Source organism: Lacerta agilis, chromosome 8 (genome assembly GCF_009819535.1).
Source record: "Lacerta agilis isolate rLacAgi1 chromosome 8, rLacAgi1.pri, whole genome shotgun sequence".
NCBI lineage: Eukaryota > Metazoa > Chordata > Lepidosauria > Squamata > Lacertidae > Lacerta > Lacerta agilis.
Genome location: NC_046319.1, coordinates 18,603,361 through 18,620,607, shown reverse-complemented (window position 1 = coordinate 18,620,607; position 17,247 = coordinate 18,603,361). Strand labels below are relative to the sequence as shown.

At 44.8% G+C, this 17,247-nt stretch overlaps 1 protein-coding gene across 5 annotated transcripts in view; it reads right to left on the bottom strand.

Annotated features, from left to right (window-relative positions):
* The window catches only part of PLCH2 (phospholipase C eta 2), a 278,707-nt gene that overhangs the window by 102,432 nt on the left and 159,028 nt on the right, over positions 1 to 17,247 (bottom strand). For 3 of the 5 annotated variants that reach the window (XM_033156392.1, XM_033156394.1, XM_033156393.1), the window contains exon 2: positions 1,265 to 1,411. In XM_033156392.1, the coding sequence (XP_033012283.1) occupies positions 1,265 to 1,411 (147 nt within the window). Of the gene's footprint in view, positions 1 to 1,264; positions 1,412 to 11,788; positions 12,158 to 17,247 lie in introns of those variants that run through there. The other 2 variants (XM_033156390.1, XM_033156391.1) reach the window with 2 other exon arrangements.

Genomic DNA, 17,247 nt, shown 5'->3' with positions numbered 1-17,247 from the left:
TTCATTATGTTATGTTTTAATAGATTATGTTTTAATAAGGATGAGAGTGTTGGAGATATGTGTAAATGTGTATGGTAAATCCGGTCTTTGGGTGTTTGATTTTCGTTGTTGTGTATACTGTGTATATACGGACAATGACAATAAATAAATCTAATCTAATCTAATCTAATTTTCTCTTTGTATAAGAACTAGCACGAAGGAGGTTTCCCAGCCCACTCACAGGTCCTTATAATATCAATGGAAAACAGTTGGTCCTGGCAAGTATTAACCACTTTCAATTTTAACCTGAGGACTGTCATTTGTCCAGTTTTAATTTTAATTTTAATTTATTTGAATTAATTTTGGGATGCATTTTAATCGATTGATTGCTTCTTTCTATGCATATTGTATTATTTATATGATGTTAGCCGCTCTGAGCCCAGCTCCAGCCAGGGAGGGCAGGGTACAAATAAAAATTTGTTGTTGTTGTTGTTGTTGTTAGACACTTGAGATTGCCTACCCTGTAGCTCAAGACCACCCCCAAAAAACATCATACATACATCACAGAAAGAGGTGGTCCCCAGCAGAAATTTGAGTGTGTCGCTTCTCTCCTATCTGCCAGGATACCTGACAATGCCTTATCTGATTGCCTTTTCTGCGTAGCCAGGCCATTCCTTTGAGATGGTAAATACTTCCTGAATCTCTGTGTGCTCAGCTTAACAGATACTTGCCAGAGTGTATTTACAAGGAGGTGTAAGCCCCTACAGTCCAAAGACAACTGAAAAGCTTTTCCCATTTCCTTCCTCCTTGCAGAGAAATATTTGAGGTCAATTTGGGAAAGTCAAAATGGCTTCAGGATTGTTCTCCTGCACTATTTCAGGCACTTGGTTTATATACTTATGTATGTGTTTGCCTTGTACATTTATGAACATTTATTTTATATACAGTGGTACCTCAGGTTAAGAACTTAATTCGTTCTGGAGGTCCGTTCTTAACCTGAAACTGTTCTTAACCTGAAGCACCACTTTAGCTAATGGGGCCTCCCGCTGCTGCTGTGCCACCAGAGCACGATTTCTGTTCTTATCCTGAAGCAAAGTTCTTAACCTTAGCGTTATTTCTGGGTTAGCGGAGTATGTAACCTGAAGCGTATGTAACCTGAAGCGTATGTAACCTGAGGTACCACTGTATATATATTAGACCATAGAAATCCTATAACAAATGCTTTCACAGAAATGAGTCATGTGAGTGGAGTGGCCGCCCCCTCCATAGTGCAACGCACACTTACTTTTGGCTTTCTCGTTCTTTCGCGAGGGCCTCCAGCGGATGCATGACTTGTGCTCGTCCAGGTAGTAGAAGCGAACAAGACCTTTGGAACTGCCTCGGAGTTTGATCATCTGAGTACCAGCTTGCATAGAACTCATACATTTTTCCACTATACAAAGAGAGAAAATGAGAGAGAATGAAATAATGACAATTAATTAATTGAATTTATATTCCTAGGATCACAGGACAGTTTACAGTATAAAAACACACCAAAAATACATAAGATAACACTTACACTACAACAGGCATGTCCAACAGGTAGATGTGATCTACTGGTAGATCACTGGACATCTGTGGTAGATCACTGGTAGATCATTGGCTCCCCCCAAAGAAGCTGAACAACCTTTGCTCCCCTAAAAAACAGTTCAACATTTTACCTCCTCCCTGAAAAAACCCAACAACTTTGACCCGAACCCCCCCCCCAAAATGGGCCTTCCTCAAAAAAGCTCAACAACTTTGTCCTGAACCCCAAAAGTATCTGAAGAAGTATCTGAAGAAGTGTGCATGCAAATGAAAGCTCATTCCAAGAACAAACTTAGTTGGTCTCTAAGGTGCTACTGGAAGGAATTTTTTATTTTGTTTCCCAAAAAAGGGGTTAGATCACTGCCAGTTTTTAACTCTGTGAGTAGATCACAGTCTCTTGGGAGCTGCCACCCCAGCCTTCCAGTTGTTGTTGTTTTAAAAAGAATGCATTGCCAAAATGCATTGAAGGCAATACGGTGTCTATGGGTGATTGTGGTTAAAGGGGGGAGGAGGAGGTAGCTGCAAAAAAAATATGTACAAGTCTGGTCCTACGAACCACCCCATGGACCACATTAATTATTGTAATCATTCTGGTAATGCTATTGAAATTGAGAAAGGCACACCGGGGCAAATTGCTTTAGAACTTTTCTTTTTTAGTACAGAAGAGAGAGCATTAAAAATTAACAGCAACTTGGTTTGATGGCACACTGGATCCTGACTGCATCTCAGTGTGAGACAGCCAGCTGCTGAAAAGAATTCCAGACTAGGAAGATGGAAGACTTATGCAGATTCTGGGCAAGAGCTGCATATTAAGCGCTGAAACAAGAACCACTCAAAATTAGTTCTGCCTATGGCTTTAAATGTGGTAGGACAAAGACTGGCAAATGCACAAAAGATAAACACTAGAAGTATCAACCACCCAAAGGTGTTTTTATCCATGTTTGGTGGGAATGTATCCTACTCTTGGTAAGAAAAGCAATTTGGTGATTTACCAGTGCATTAGTCTATAGCAGGCACCCCCAGACTGCGGCCCTCCAGATGTTTTGGCCTACAACTCCCATGATCCCTAGCTAACAGGACCAGTGGTCAGGGATGATGGGAATTGTAGTCCAAAACATCTGGAGGGCCAAAGTTTGGGGGTGCCTGGTCTATAGCTTGTCTTATGATCCATTAAGAATGCAATTCAGCAGCCTATACAAATACAGCAAATAAAATTGTGAGAGGGCTGCACAGCACCCCTAGACAGCACAGCACCCCAAACAAGGAGTGTCCCACGACTAATTTGTTCAACTTTCAACATACCTCGCTTTCATTGTACTTATAGCCTGTTCCATACCTTTGATGCACCATCTGCATGCATTATTTTTTCTTGTCCAATAAGATGATAACAATTTGCATGCTTGGATTTGCATGACATTCACATTCACTTACTGGAAGATAGATAGGAAACTGCCTTATAACCATTCAGACCACTGGTCCATCTTGCTCTGCACTGCTTATACTGGTTGGTGGCAGCTCTCCAGGGTTTCCCAAACTTGGGTCTCCAGCTGCTTTGGACTACAACTCCCATCATCCCTAGCTAGCAGGACCAGTGGTCAAGGGTGATGGGAATTGTAGTTCAAAAAATAGCTGGAGAACTAAGTTTGGGAAACACCGCTTTAGATTGTGAACTGGAATCTGAAGAGGCTGGGGATTGAACCTGAAACCTTCTGCATGCAAGCTCTATGGCTGAGCTATAGTTCCCCCTCCACAACATACAACATTTGTTAAATGTGAACTAATGTAGTAGGTAGGTAGTAATTTTATTTTTTTCACTATAAGCCACACTAATGCAGAAAGAACCTTCAGAGCCGAGACACAAATGTCACAAGCTTATAATTCTCTGGCCACCAGCACAAATAAAGAAACAGGCAAGGCACAGAGTTTTCTACTTAAGTCCTCCACCCAAGGTCAACACTGAGACTATGAAGAAGGGAGCTGGCAAGCCCCCGGCTGAGATCAATGGGGCAGTGCGCCATTTCCACTGCCTCCAACACATAGAGGGTAGTGGGACCACAATCATGCTCTTCCCACATCACACAAGCCTTTTAGTGCCCAAGTAAGGCTTCTGTTCCTTGGGGGCATTACCAGTTACAATGGAATTAACTGCAAAGACATCAACTGCAAAGAACGGGTAGAGCTCTAATCCTCCAAATTTGAGATTTGGGGCTTGGCATTCATGGCTAAACTGCCTGAATACATGACTGACAGTATGATAGAAAACTATGCAATTGAGGTTTCCCTCCTCCCCGAAGGTTTGAACTCCGCTTCTCACTGTCAGGAGTCATTGTTATAAGGTGGGTATTGATTCAGATAACACTTTCCCACCATTATTAATGCTTTGCGCACGGAATAAAAAGCAGGAAAAGGTGGCAGGACAAGTGGATCAAGAGGGCAAAGATACCTTAACAACACTTTCCAAATTGCTTTGTTCAGCATGATTGAGCAATGCCACAAGTAACTCATCCCAAAGTAGCCATTACTGCTTTTTGGTAATTTGCTCACACTGTAAGTCCCCCATTAGAAGTTCCTCCACTTTCTTTTCTTATTACTGGCATCATCACACAACAGCCAAGATTCCCAGATGTCAGGTTTGAGATGCAGGCAGCTGTCAGAGGTAAGGTGGGAGTTAATCCAGGGAGTTCAAAGAACACAGGAAGCAGCCCTGTACAGAGTCAGAACACTGATTCATCCAGCTCAGTAGTACCTGCACCAACTCGCAACAGCTCTGCAGGGTTTCAGGCAGTGGGTCTTCTCAACCTTACCTAGGGCTGGGAATAGAACCTAGGGGCCATGGGCTTTCTGCATGCAAAGCAGATGACCTACCATTGAGCTGCAGACCTGCCATGGACTGGTTGGATGATGCAGAGGGGTGGTAGGAGGAACCAGCTGGGGAACCCCCAAAGGAAGAAGGCTGAGCCCAGGGAGTGGTGGTGAAATGGCGATGAGTGGTCAGAGAGAGAAGAGGGGAAAGACTGGGAAGAGGAATTGTCAGAAGCTGAAGAGGTAACAGGGCTTAGTGAGCTGGGAGAGTCAGTGGTCAGGATAAGTCCAGAGGCAGAAGCTGAAGCAGAGAAGGGAAGCCAACAGGCAGAGATGAGTCAGGCTGGCGAAGAGTCACGGGTGTCTTCCCATCCTGCTGCGTCAAGCTCCCCTCCCTGCTTGTCTCCCAGAACCAGAAGAGAGCTGAAAGGGTGGAGCAGGCTGCACACAGGCACAGTCTCCGATTGTTTGGGGAAAGTGCTGGGGAGGCAGGGACTTTCAGTATTGGGGTAAGCCCTACCAGGGATGAGATGCTATGCTCATTAGCCTTGACACTCAGCCAGGTCTGTGAAGATCATGTTTTTGCTAATAAAGAGTTAAATCCAACTTTAAACAGTGTGATTTACTGCCGGCTCATTCTTTGACAAGACGTTTCCCAAACAGCTTAGAAGCACACTTGAGCCAAAGAGATCTTCTGGTCCAGCCAGGTCCCTACCTGAACAGGTTGTATTTTATAGGCCTTCCTCTCCAGGAGGGCCCAAAGGCTTCTGGCTTATGTATCAACCCTGCCTCTTTATGGAAGGGCTGTGGCTCACTGGTTCCTGGTTCATTTCGGACAGCTGCCCACAGCCCAGCGCTACCTGGCCCCAGTTCATATTACACTTTCAGTCAATGCCACATTTTAAAATGAAAGTGAATTGGCCCATTAAAAACGACATGGTATGCTTCTAACATGCCAGTGCTCCAGATGAGGCTTGGCAAAGATAAAAAGCCACCTGTGGTCAATAAAGAACTCTTTTGCTATTGATCCTTAGCTTGGCCTCCTTGCATCTCCATCAGCCTCATGCTGCAAGAATAGAAGAATGAAAGCAAAGAAAGGCCAGAAGAATAGCAAAATGCAACCATGCTGGTGGTGTTCACAAAAAGCATTACAGGAGCATTCATCCAAGGTGTACATGATACTGATTTCTTAAAGGCTTATTAGCTACTTGTGTCCCGGAACAAACAAAAAACGATGCAGTGTTAAAGCAACAGTCCTCAGAAGCATCTTATTGATAGAACTTGCTAACCCACTGGATCAACAGTTCACCCCAGCATCTATCAGAGAGCAAATCAGAGATGCTACAAAGATCCACAATTTTGGCTCCTGAAGCAAGAGCTATGTATCAGCTGCTCTGATGCGGTTATCAGAACATAGAGCTATGTCATGCTTGCTATTGTGGAGGTACTAATTCATTTCACTCCCTTGTCCATTTGCTGAAATCAGCTCAACTGGAGGCTAAATCATATTTTTCTAGGGAGAATTGTTTGTTTGTTTACAGGGGGGGTTACCCCCACTCTTCAAAAAAAAAAAAAGAGGAGAGGAGAGGAGAGAGAGAGTGTGTGTGTGTTCTTAAAATGTTACAATCAACAGTAATAGGATGATATTGTTTGCTGGATCAAAGCAACAGCAAATACTGGTTGCATTTGCAGGAATGATTTCCATTCTGAAAACAAGATGGGTAAGTTAACACCAGCAATTTCTGCTCCCATTTCTGTTTCCATTTGTCAAACATCCATACCTGTGACTCTATTGTAAATTAAATAATACCAAAACATCATAGGATACTGATTTATCTTTACACCAAATCCTGACTTTTATTTTGTTAGTATTATTTTAGCTGTTACAAGAGAACATCGAAATGTTTCATTTATTAGCCACTAATATGTCACATTGTTTCTAATTTACATGGTTAAATTTGATAAAACAGTTAATGGAAGGGGAAAGATATTCACAGATATTAAGCTGACCAGCTTGGGTCAAACTCCTCTCCTGCCCCTGCCCCTGGTGGTGACTAGAACGCAGCTAAGTTGGCTTTTTTTCTGAATACTGGGAGCTTAAACAGCACTGAGCAACTGGTTGCTTTTCACTGGAAGAATAAGGCACGCATTGCAGAAGGGACTGTCTGTCAGTGCCTGGTACTGTCCACCCAACATCTGTCCTTAGCCATGACGAGACACAAAACACACACACACATAGTGTCATCACTGCTGCAGGCTGTTTACAAAAACTGCATTTTCCCTTTGAGCAACCCTTATACCAGAAGGAAGGCGGCAGACTCTGCATAGCCCCCAAGCCTGCATATCACACTTTCTCCTCTCTTTGCCACAGTGAACTGGTTTACGCATGCAGGATCGCCATGCAACAGTGACGCCTGTTGCCCGCCCACCGGGGCAGAAGGCAAGGGAGACCAACAACAGGTGGCGCTATAGCCAATGACAGGCAGAGCCAACATTCTAGTTTTGCCCGTCTGCCTCCTCCCTGCAGAGTTCTACAATGGCCAACACTGAGACTAAGAGGGAGGAAGAAGATAGGCAATGCTGCCGCCTGGAGCGGTTGTAAGAAGGTAGGAAGGTGGGGGCTGGCTGAGATGAGTGGGGCACTGTCCCACCTGCAAATGACTGCAGCATCATATGAGCTGGACCAGAACAAAGCCCTGTTTCCACTGTGGCTAACCCAGCACCCCCCAAGAAGCCCACAAGACACTGCAGACTTCTCTTGGCATTCTCCTGCAACTGGTATTCAGTGGGCAGGTTCCATAAAGCCATCGAGAGATGACTCCTCCATTAACAGGGCTTGGAAAGCCACCTAAACCTGTGGCAGCGATTCCCAAGCACACTTCTTTTTAATAAAGGGGAACTGACATATTCAGCATCGAACGGAGGACAGAGTCATTGGGAGTCTACGTACAACGTGAACTGGCCCCTATGAAGGAAAGGTTTCCTTGCACTTAAAGAAATCACCGCTTTCGTGCAATGATTTATTTAGCACTTACAAGCCGCGTATTATATTCCCAATGTTCCTCTACGGAGCTCGCAGTGAAAATTTGAGCCAGGATCTGAAGCCTCTGCACCTGGCAAGACTGTAAGCCTCTCAAAAGCCCTGCACAGTATGAGCAGCACAATATGCCCAGATGAGCCAGTTTGCATCAAGTCTGGGCTGGGATCTGAAACCGTGATTCCCACTACCCAGTTCAACACAAAACACTAAACTACTGCAAGGACTTTTGACAATTAAAAAAGCATAAGAACCCTGTCCTTACATGGTCACTTTGCTTGTAGGTCGCAGCTGCTGGAGATCCACAGTCCAGTAACACAGACTCCCTTGTCCAGTGATAACAAAATTTTGGAATGCTCTCCACAGCAAGGAGAGGAATATAGCAAGCTTCCTTCTACCAAGTCAGACGTTGGTCCCTTGAGCTCATCTTGGCTGTGAGTCCTGGATAGACCTGCTCCCTGACTTGCAGGCCTTTCCCCACCTGGCCTCTGAGGGCAGGGTCCTGACTGACTCCAACTACAAAGGCTGAGGGTGATGAAGAGGCCAGATACCATATTAGCTAAAGACCCATCCTGCAGGAAATTCTGAGCTGCATCCTTTGCAGCTGGAGAAGAAGGAGAGGGTGAAGAAAGAGCTGAGTGGAGGAAGACCCTTTTCCCATCCTCTGGACCAACACCCCCCCCCCCCGGGAAACTCAACAAACCTGCTGCACCTGGAAGTGGGTGTGGAGAGTGCAGAATGGGACACAGCTGTGGGCAGTGTTGTAAGAATTTTAAGGTCTTTCATATATATATAACAGGCACGTCCAACAGGTAGATCGTGATCTACTGGTAGATCACTGGATGTCTGTGGTAGATCACTGGCTCCCCCAAAGAAGCTCAACAACTTTGGCTCCCCTTAAAAAAGCTCTTCTTTTTTTGCCCTGCAGCCCCCCAAAACAGGGCTTTCCTCCTCCCCAAAAAAGCTCAACAACTTTGACCTGAACCCCCCAAAAGGGGGTAGATCACTGCCAGTTTTTAATTCTGTAAGTAGATCACAGCCTCTTGGGAATTGGCCACCCCTGATATATAATAATTGTTAACATGTCTGAAAACAGCACAGAAAGACAGGCCTCACTCCATTTTGACTCCTAGCTGGCCAAGTGTTTTCATCTGCAGGGAGGAGGTGAAAAGTCTGCCTGAGTGCCAGATGATGGGCCATTTCCCTCACAAAGGACAGCCATTAGCCCTACCAGCCAGGGCAGGAAACCTTTTGTTTTGCAGAAATGTGTGTCTGGGAGGGGTCAAGGAGAGATGGCACAGGTGTGGAAAATTCCCAAGTCACCTCCTTTGACCCTCCCATTTTGTGATGTAGCTCTGATGTATCTGGGGAAATGGTGGTCTTGGGTTACACCTCTTTTGTGATTGAATTATGTTTCTGGGGGTGGGCTAGACTCCAGGAGGGATTTTGAAATGTCTTTATAAGAGCATGGCTGCATTGTTCTGGGTCTTTTCCCCTGAGAAATGCCTTTGTTGCAACAGCTTCAATAAAGATCAAGCTTACTAGCTGCTTTGCTTCTCAATCTTCTCTGGTTGGCCTCTGTTTTTTTACTCCTACCAATGGAGAACCTGCAAAGGACTTTGCAAGGGCTCTTGTGTACCCCATAAGGGAAAATAAGGGCAGATTTTTTTCTTATTACAGCAGCCTGAGGAAGTACCATCCACCTTGGACCTGCCCATAAAAAGCAAGACCAGAGCAGAAGACTAGGGCAATGCACAGTTTCCAGGAACTTTTCTTGTTGTGAAACCTTTATAGGTGAGGTGACAGTTTGTGTGGGTCCTGGGTGAGGACCCAGAGGCTGAGAGGGAAGGTTTATCAGGAAGAAAATGAATTGATACCGATTCATTTACAGTTGTACCTTGGATCCCGAACGCCTTGCGAGTCAAACATTTGGCTCTGAACGCCACAAACCCGGAAGTGATTGTTCCAGTTTGCAAATGTTCTTTGGAACCTGAATGTCCGACGCTGCTTCCGCAGGCTCTGATTGGCTGCGGGAGCTTCCTGCACCCAATCAGAAGCCGTGCCTTGGTTTCCAAATGTTTTGGAAGTTGAACAGACTTCCAGAACGGATTCTGTTCGACTTCCGAGGTACCACTGTACAGGCACCCCCTGATTTGCAGGGGGTTGCATTCTGAGTAATCGTGTGTGATGCCCCACCCCATTCTGCCCCCTTTTCAGGCCACTTCCGGGTTGCTGCGGTGCACGCTTGAGTGGCCACTCACATATTGGACACATGTAAATTGCATGTGGTCTGCATATCAGTAGCTTTGTATTAATGTAACATTTTTATATACAGTTACAGGTGGGTAGCCGTGTTGGTCTGCCATAGTCGAAACAAAATAGAAAATTCTTTCCAGTAGCACCTTAGAGACCAAATGAGTTTGTTCTTGGTATGAGCTTTCGTGTCTGAAGAAGTGTCTGAAGAAGTGTGCATGCACACGAAAGCTCATACCAAGAACAATCTCAGTTGGTCTCTAAGGTGCTACTGGAAAGAATTTTCTATTTTGTTTCGACATTTTTATATGTAATGATATCTTTGTAACGTTTTAAGTTGCCTGTTGCTGCTTCTGTTTTCCGTATGCCACTTAGGAGATATTTTTGTTAAGAGGTATAGAAATTAAATTAATCTAATATCTAATCATGTGTGCAGCTCTCCAGGATATCAGATAGGAGTCTCTCCCGGACCCACCTGGGAGATGTAGAGCTGGAAAAATTGGTAAGTGGGGAGGGGGGGGGTCATTGTAAAAAAAAACTCCAGTGTAAATTTCCTGCATAGAATAGGGCTTGGCATTTTTATTTAAGTCAGGCTTCCTCAACCTCAGTCCTCCAGATGTTTTGAGACTACAATTCCCATCATCCCTGATCACTGGTCCTGCTAGCTAGGGATCATGGGTGTTGTAGGCCAAAAACATCTGGAGGGCCGAGGTTGGGGAAACCTGATTTAAGTAGTATGATTCCTCCCTGCCCCCCCCTCCACTGTCTGTGTTGTGAAACTGCTATGGCCAACACAACTTAATTCAGGGCCAAAGTAGACATTTCCACAGAGATGGGGAATATGTGATCCTTCAGCTGTTGCTGGACTATGGCTCCCTTCACCCTGACTACTAGTCATGCTAGCTGAGAGCTGATGGGAGCTGGAACTGAACAACATCAGGAGGGCCACAGATTCTGCACCCCAGCATTACTCTAAATGGGTGGTTAGCAACAGCACCTGGTTAATTTTAATCTAAACACTAAGCATGGCAGGAGAGGACCTTTTCTTTGGGACCACAGTAGATGGGAAGAGAAGGTCTTGCTCTCTCCTCCATAGCTGTGATTCCAACAAAAATCTCCCTCCCCTCTACACCATGATGCAATTGGCCATGGGTGGGTGGGGACTCCTGTTCCCATCCATCTCTAAATCATGTATTTTAAAAGTCACATTGCAATGAAGCTTATAGGATCCTTTACTTTGGTCTGGGACTATACAACAAAAAGCAAAATAGCTTTTGTACCAGAGGTGCCGTTAACGTTCTGCAAACTGAGGCTGGGGAGTGAGCACTTGTGGAAATGCGCGCCAGAAATTAACCAGGAAAGCTGGACAATGTTTGACAAGATCTGTATCTATGGTATAGATAAAATAAAATAAAAAAATTCCTTCCAGTAGCACCTTAGAGACCAACTAAGTTTGTTCTTGGTATGAGCTTTCGTGTGCATGCACACTTCTTCAGATATCTGAGTATCTGAAGAAGTGTGCATGCACACGAAAGCTCATACCAAGAACAAACTTAGTTGGTCTCTAAGGTGCTACTGGAAGGAATTTTTTATTTTATTTTGTTTTGACTATGGCAGACCAACACGGCTACCTACCTGTAACTGGAACTATGGTATAGATGCCAAACTAGCTGAACTGTAGGTCAAATGTTCTAAGCCACAATGTTCTTGAAACATCTTCTCTAACAACTGGCAATTTTATTTTTACTTTTATTTTACTGCACATATACCAACTTTTTCTCCAAGGAACTCAAGATGACAAACACGAGTCTCTTCCCTCCTCATTTAAACCACACAACACTCCTGTGATGTAAGTCAGGCTGAGAGGCAGTGACTGGCCCAAAGTCACCCAGTGAGCTTCATGGCTGAGCGGGGATTTGAATCCTGTCCTCCCAAGTCTTGGTCCAACAATCTAACCACTACTGGATACATCACTGAAGAAGCAGAACGACTACAGCTTATGATTGCCTGAAGATGCATCTCGTTTTGTACAACCCCCCTCCCACAACTACAAATAGACAAAGCTGTCATTAAATACCACTTAAGCCCCAAAGCCTTTAAGACGTTATTGTCTTGAGCAGAACAGGGATGTGTGCAGGTTCGCTGTCTTACCCATCTGGCCCATTTTCCATTTGGGAGTGGCTACTATGCTGCCTCCGATCCAGAAAAACTCCTCTGCCAGGCGGGCAACCGAAAACTTGTTCTGGAACAAAGGACTTCTGGAGAGTTCCATTTTGGAGGACAAGGCCGCTTCTGTGTTCAGCGCAAGGGTGTGTGTTTTTTTCCTGCCTCACATCCAGGAGGCTCAGATCAGGCAACTACAAGGTCCCGGTGGAAGGGCATTTACAAAAATATAAAGCATAAAAAAAGAAAAGAAAACCCAACCCTCAGACTGCTAAATTCTACTTGTGAATTAAAAGTCAGACGTCGTTCTAGGCTATTTTCAGTCACAGCCGATTTCTCAGCTTCAGTCTCCGGCCTCCCCCTGTCCTTCCACAAGGCTGGAAGACAAACTCCGAGATTGTTTTCTTGCTAATCTAAGTCATTAGCACTTTGAGGCGCTCAAAAAATAAAAAATAAAAATAAAAATTAAGATCTCACTTAAGACGTTGTTGGGGTGGAAGGTGAGATGCCCCCATTATTATTTGTCCCCTGAGAGGCAACGTGGCAGTTGGGGTGATGGAAAAGGAAGGCCTCTGATTCATGGCGTTAGATTTCCTCCCATACGGCGAGTTCTGGGTGCTGTTACTTCAAGCCACAGCTGCCTCTTCTGCATCCTGCTTCCCCTTTTGACCGCTCAGAGTCCAACCTTGCATGCATCCTGCACTGAGAGAGCACTTGAAATCCTAATGAATTTCCTATGCCTGCTTTTGCACTTTCGATGAGAGGTTCTTTCTGCTCTGTGCCAGGGCCATAGAGGGCTCTGAACGCCACTTCAAATCCATCTAGGCAGCTGAGAGTCTTGTCCTCTATTGCTATACTGTTGTATACTTTAAAAAGAAGAAGATGAACGGCGATGACTATACGTACCAAATCAAAAGGTATCCTTTTCAAACCATCTCCTTGCCTTCTTGCTCGAGTCTGAACTGCTTAATCAGCATCTTTAGAGGAACATTTTCAATCCAGCAAGAGGAGGAAGAGAAAAAGCAATCCGCAATCCAGCTCGAGCAACACATGTTTGCTTGAAATGCTAAATCCTGCATATACACTAATCCCAAAGCCGTAGCTTCTGCCCTATCCATTCAAGGGATTTAAAGTGTGTGCGTGCATGCGCAGGCAGTGTGGCCACAGGAAAATGAGACCAGAGAGAAGAAAAGAGGCTCTGTTTTTGATTTCTCTGCCAGTCTCTCTCAGACTGCATGTGCCCAACTGACCTGGATGGATATTCCATGCATAATAGGATGGCATCTCGTGTTTCGCCATCCCCCCATTTCACTGAAAGTGAAATATGGAGGCAAATGTAAATGCTGTCGCTTGGGCAAAACACACGAGAATTTTCAAGGGACATGAAAAGAGTTTGGCTAAAACTCACCAAATTCTGCCAGGGGAGAAGGGATGGGAGGTTTGGCATGTAATGTGTGGTACTGTCCAGAGCAGGGATCCCCAAACTAAGGCCCGGGGGCCGGATGCGGCCCAATCACCTTCTAAATCCGGCCCGCGGACGGTCCGGAAATCAGCATGCTTTTACATGAGTAGAATGTGTCCTTTTATTTAAAATGCATCTCTGGGTTATTTGTGGGGGCTGCCTGGTGTTTTGACATCAGTAGAATGTGTGCTTTTATTTAAAATGCATCTCTGGGTTATTTGTGGGGCATAAGAATTTGTTCATATTTCCCCCCCAAAATATAGTCTGGCCCCCCACAAGGTCTGAGGCACCTGCTGAAAAAGCTTGCTGACCCCTGGTCCAGAGGAACACCTGTAGAATGTGGTCCAGGAAAAAGGATCCATGGCTGCACAAATGAAGGACACTTCAGTATGTGGAACTTGTATAACACTTTGCTCTGTCACCCTCTGCAATTCACATATATATCCTTAAGAGGGATTAATAAAAAATAACCTCAGTGTTCAAGGTACATTCTGCAAAAGAGCTGAAATGAGCTCAAGCTACTTGTAAAACATTCACTTATTCATTCTGTGTTGCCTTCAGAGACATCGACATTATGAGCCAAGCCTAACTCATGGTGATGAAGTGACATAAACATGCCAGCGTTTTAGTGTGATCCCTGATTGGGGTGGGAGGGCAGGATTCGTGACAAATTCAGGAAGGGGGGGGGGAGCAACAAGCATGTATCCATGTATGAATGGTGTCAAGGGATAAAAAGCAAGGCAAAATATTCCTGTTGAATAGTATATGAATAGGTGGGTTTTTGAACTAATTTTGCATCTAATTTAGGGGGGGCGGAGGGGAGCAGAGCTCTGCCAGAATTCTGAGTTTCTACTCCAAAATCAAAAGTAGCATATGCTCAGTAAGCCCTATGAAAACAGTGTTGCACCAGACAATACTTTGCAAGTGATGGCTTTTATGCATGATGAAGAACGAAACACTTAAGATTACGTTGGCATGTTACCAGCGCCTGCAAATACATCTTAACATTTGGTTCATCCTAAAGGGGCTGAAGACAGGGCAGTAGGCAATTGTGCCAGGAAGAAAAACGGGGTGAGCTGAGCAATGATAAGATGTGGCATAATTCGTCTTTGATCTCTTCCCTGGAGAAGAGCTGAAGTACTTATGGGACCCAAGCTTATTACAAGTGGTTACTATTCTTGCCTCTCTTGACAGCATCCTCAGGCGGCTCTTGAGAGCACAACAGCCACACACATGTAGACAGGGCCGGCCCAGCCATTAGGCAGGATAAGGCCACTCCCTCGGGTGGCAGAAGCCCTTGAGCCGGCACCCCCCCCCATGGGTACACACCAGTGGCAGAGAAGCAGTGCCAGCATCAGAACTGATATGGAGCAAGATCTCACCCCAAATCGGAAAGATCTTGCCTGAAATCAGCACCAATGGTGGCAGCGCTTCTCTGGCAGTGGCAGATGTGGCAGGGCAGAAGGTGAGCACAGCAGCAGAGTGGGCGATGTAGATGGCAGCGGCAGGCATGGTGATGGTGGGACCAGAGGTGGCAGCACGGCAGGACAGAACTTCCCAGTTTGCCTAAAGAGGTGAAACACAATGAACTGCATGTAGACATTCCATTGGGAGCCTCCTAATTTGAGAAGCAACGGTGTGGGGAGTAAGGATGCTTTGAACAATTTGATCTCTGCATGCTTCTACAACCAGTGACCAGACCTGCACCTCTTGGACTAACTTACAGTAACTATCAACCAAACACTGCACTCCTCTACATTCTGAGAGACACCGCGCCATTCCTTGGCAGGTTTAACATATCAAAATATGCATCTAAACAGCAATAATGCACACTTTTAAATATATATTTTGGGAGAACTTTCAAAAACCCACAGATTTAATGTGGAACTAGTACAGACTTGCAAAAGTGCCATTCATCTTCAGTCTGGAAGCATGCACCACAATTCAACAGCGGACGCAATTCTACTGCATCCTTTATCTGGGGCTGGTAAAAACCTGTGGTACATCTCCCTCCCTGTCATAGAATTGTAGAGTTGGAAGGGACTCCTAGGTTCATCTAGTTCAACCCCCTGCAATGCAGTCCAGTGGGTTGTTTTTTGTTTTTTTGGAGGGGGTGGAGGATTGATTGAGACCCTTTGCTTATGCTTCTTGAGTTTCTGGCCAACATGCAGAAATGATATCTATCTATATGGCTTCTTAACTTTACAAATACACAAAACGTCACTGTTTTTTAAAAAAATGCTTTTAGGAGTTTTTAACTGTTTTAAATGTATTGACATGTTTACCACCTGGGCTCCTTTGGAGGAATAGCAGGATATAAATTTAATAATAAATAATAGTTTCCCCAAAACACTTCCTCCTCCTCCTCCTTCATCTGGAATGCCCAGGTTTTGTGTGAATAGCCCTGAGTTCACTTCAAACTGAGATGTCTGCAGATGAAGGCTTGCCTGATGAAATACCGTATTTTTCCGGGTATACCACGCTCCCTGTGTATAAGACGCACCCTATTTTGGGGGACCCCCAACAAATAAAATGGGGGGTTGCCCATAGTTGTTGAGCTTTTGGGGGGGTGCTGAAAATCGCTCACCCGCCTGATCTACGCTGCCACTCGCACACGTCAGAAAAGCCACCTATCGTCTGTCCCCACGCAGGGCAGAAGCCGCCAATCACACACAGCAACAGCAAATCAAGGCAAGCCCTTGCCGCAGCCACCAATAACACACCTAATAACCACTGACAACCTCTGCCTCATGGCAGCAACCAATCCCACGTCCCGCCTATGCACTATCCTGTATAAGACGACCCCCAATTTTTACCATATTTTTAAAATAATAATAAAAAACTTGTATTATACATAGAAAAGTACGGTACATCTTCCTTGGGGTTGTACCCAATGCTATTCCTACTCAGAGTAGGCCCACTGAATTTAATGGCCATCAATACCGAAGGCCCATTAATCTCAGTGAACCTACTCTGATTAGGTTGTACAATTAGACACACCCACAATATCCAAAAACCAAAATCGAATGTCAAGGAGAAAGGCTAGAGTGAAGCCATAATACCTGGCGTTCTAGCTTTCGGTCTGCTGCAATTCGAAACAAAAGAGGGAGAAGGATCAAGCACGCAAACCAGCTGACTCTTACTTTTTCTATCTGATATTTCTTTAATGCTGTCCCCATTTTGACCTGCTCGTCCAAGAAACTGTCATTGTCTTTGAGGTTGTTTATTAAAAAAACAACAACAGTGGGGTTCACCACTGTTGCTTTTAGTAAATGTGGGCATGATAACTTGCTTTTAAATATTGTAAAATATCCTCTGTTTTGTTCATTGCATTTAGTTCCTTTCTGGGTGAAACTGGGAGCAGGGGTTTATTAAAGTTCTTGCTGCAGTCTGAAGCACTGCATCCTCAGAAAGTATTAGAACTCTGCTTCAGCATGATCCAGCAGCAGCTCTCCCCATCACTTCTCAAAGTGACCATTTCTATGAGGCTGATTTGAAATTCAAGCCATCCAGCTTTAAATGCCAAATACAGCTGTATCCATGAAGAGATGATGCAAGGGATACGCGCTTGCTATATTGACTTCCTGAAGCCTTAATGAGTAGGGCTATGTGGCTGCCCATGGCTATAAAATATGATAGGCCCACTGCTCTCTAATTGACCTCTCGAGGGATCAGTCTTCTAGCACCTCATCAGTGTGCTGCATTAATCCTTGCTGTGCATGACCACACTGTTGCCATATGTACTAGGCTAGACACATTGGGTAGTTAATAGAAGAGGGAGGAGGCTCTGGGTTCGGTTTTTAATGCTTGCTTCCAGAAACAGGACAGCGATCCTTCAAAATTCGCACTTCTCCAGATTGCATGATGCAGTTCTCCAACAAAACAATGTGTAGGAAAATGTATCCATTACGGGAAAGTGCATTTTTAAAAAGGAGCATGTGAGTGAAAACGACATATAAAAAAAAGCCTTGTTTCAAGAGGACTT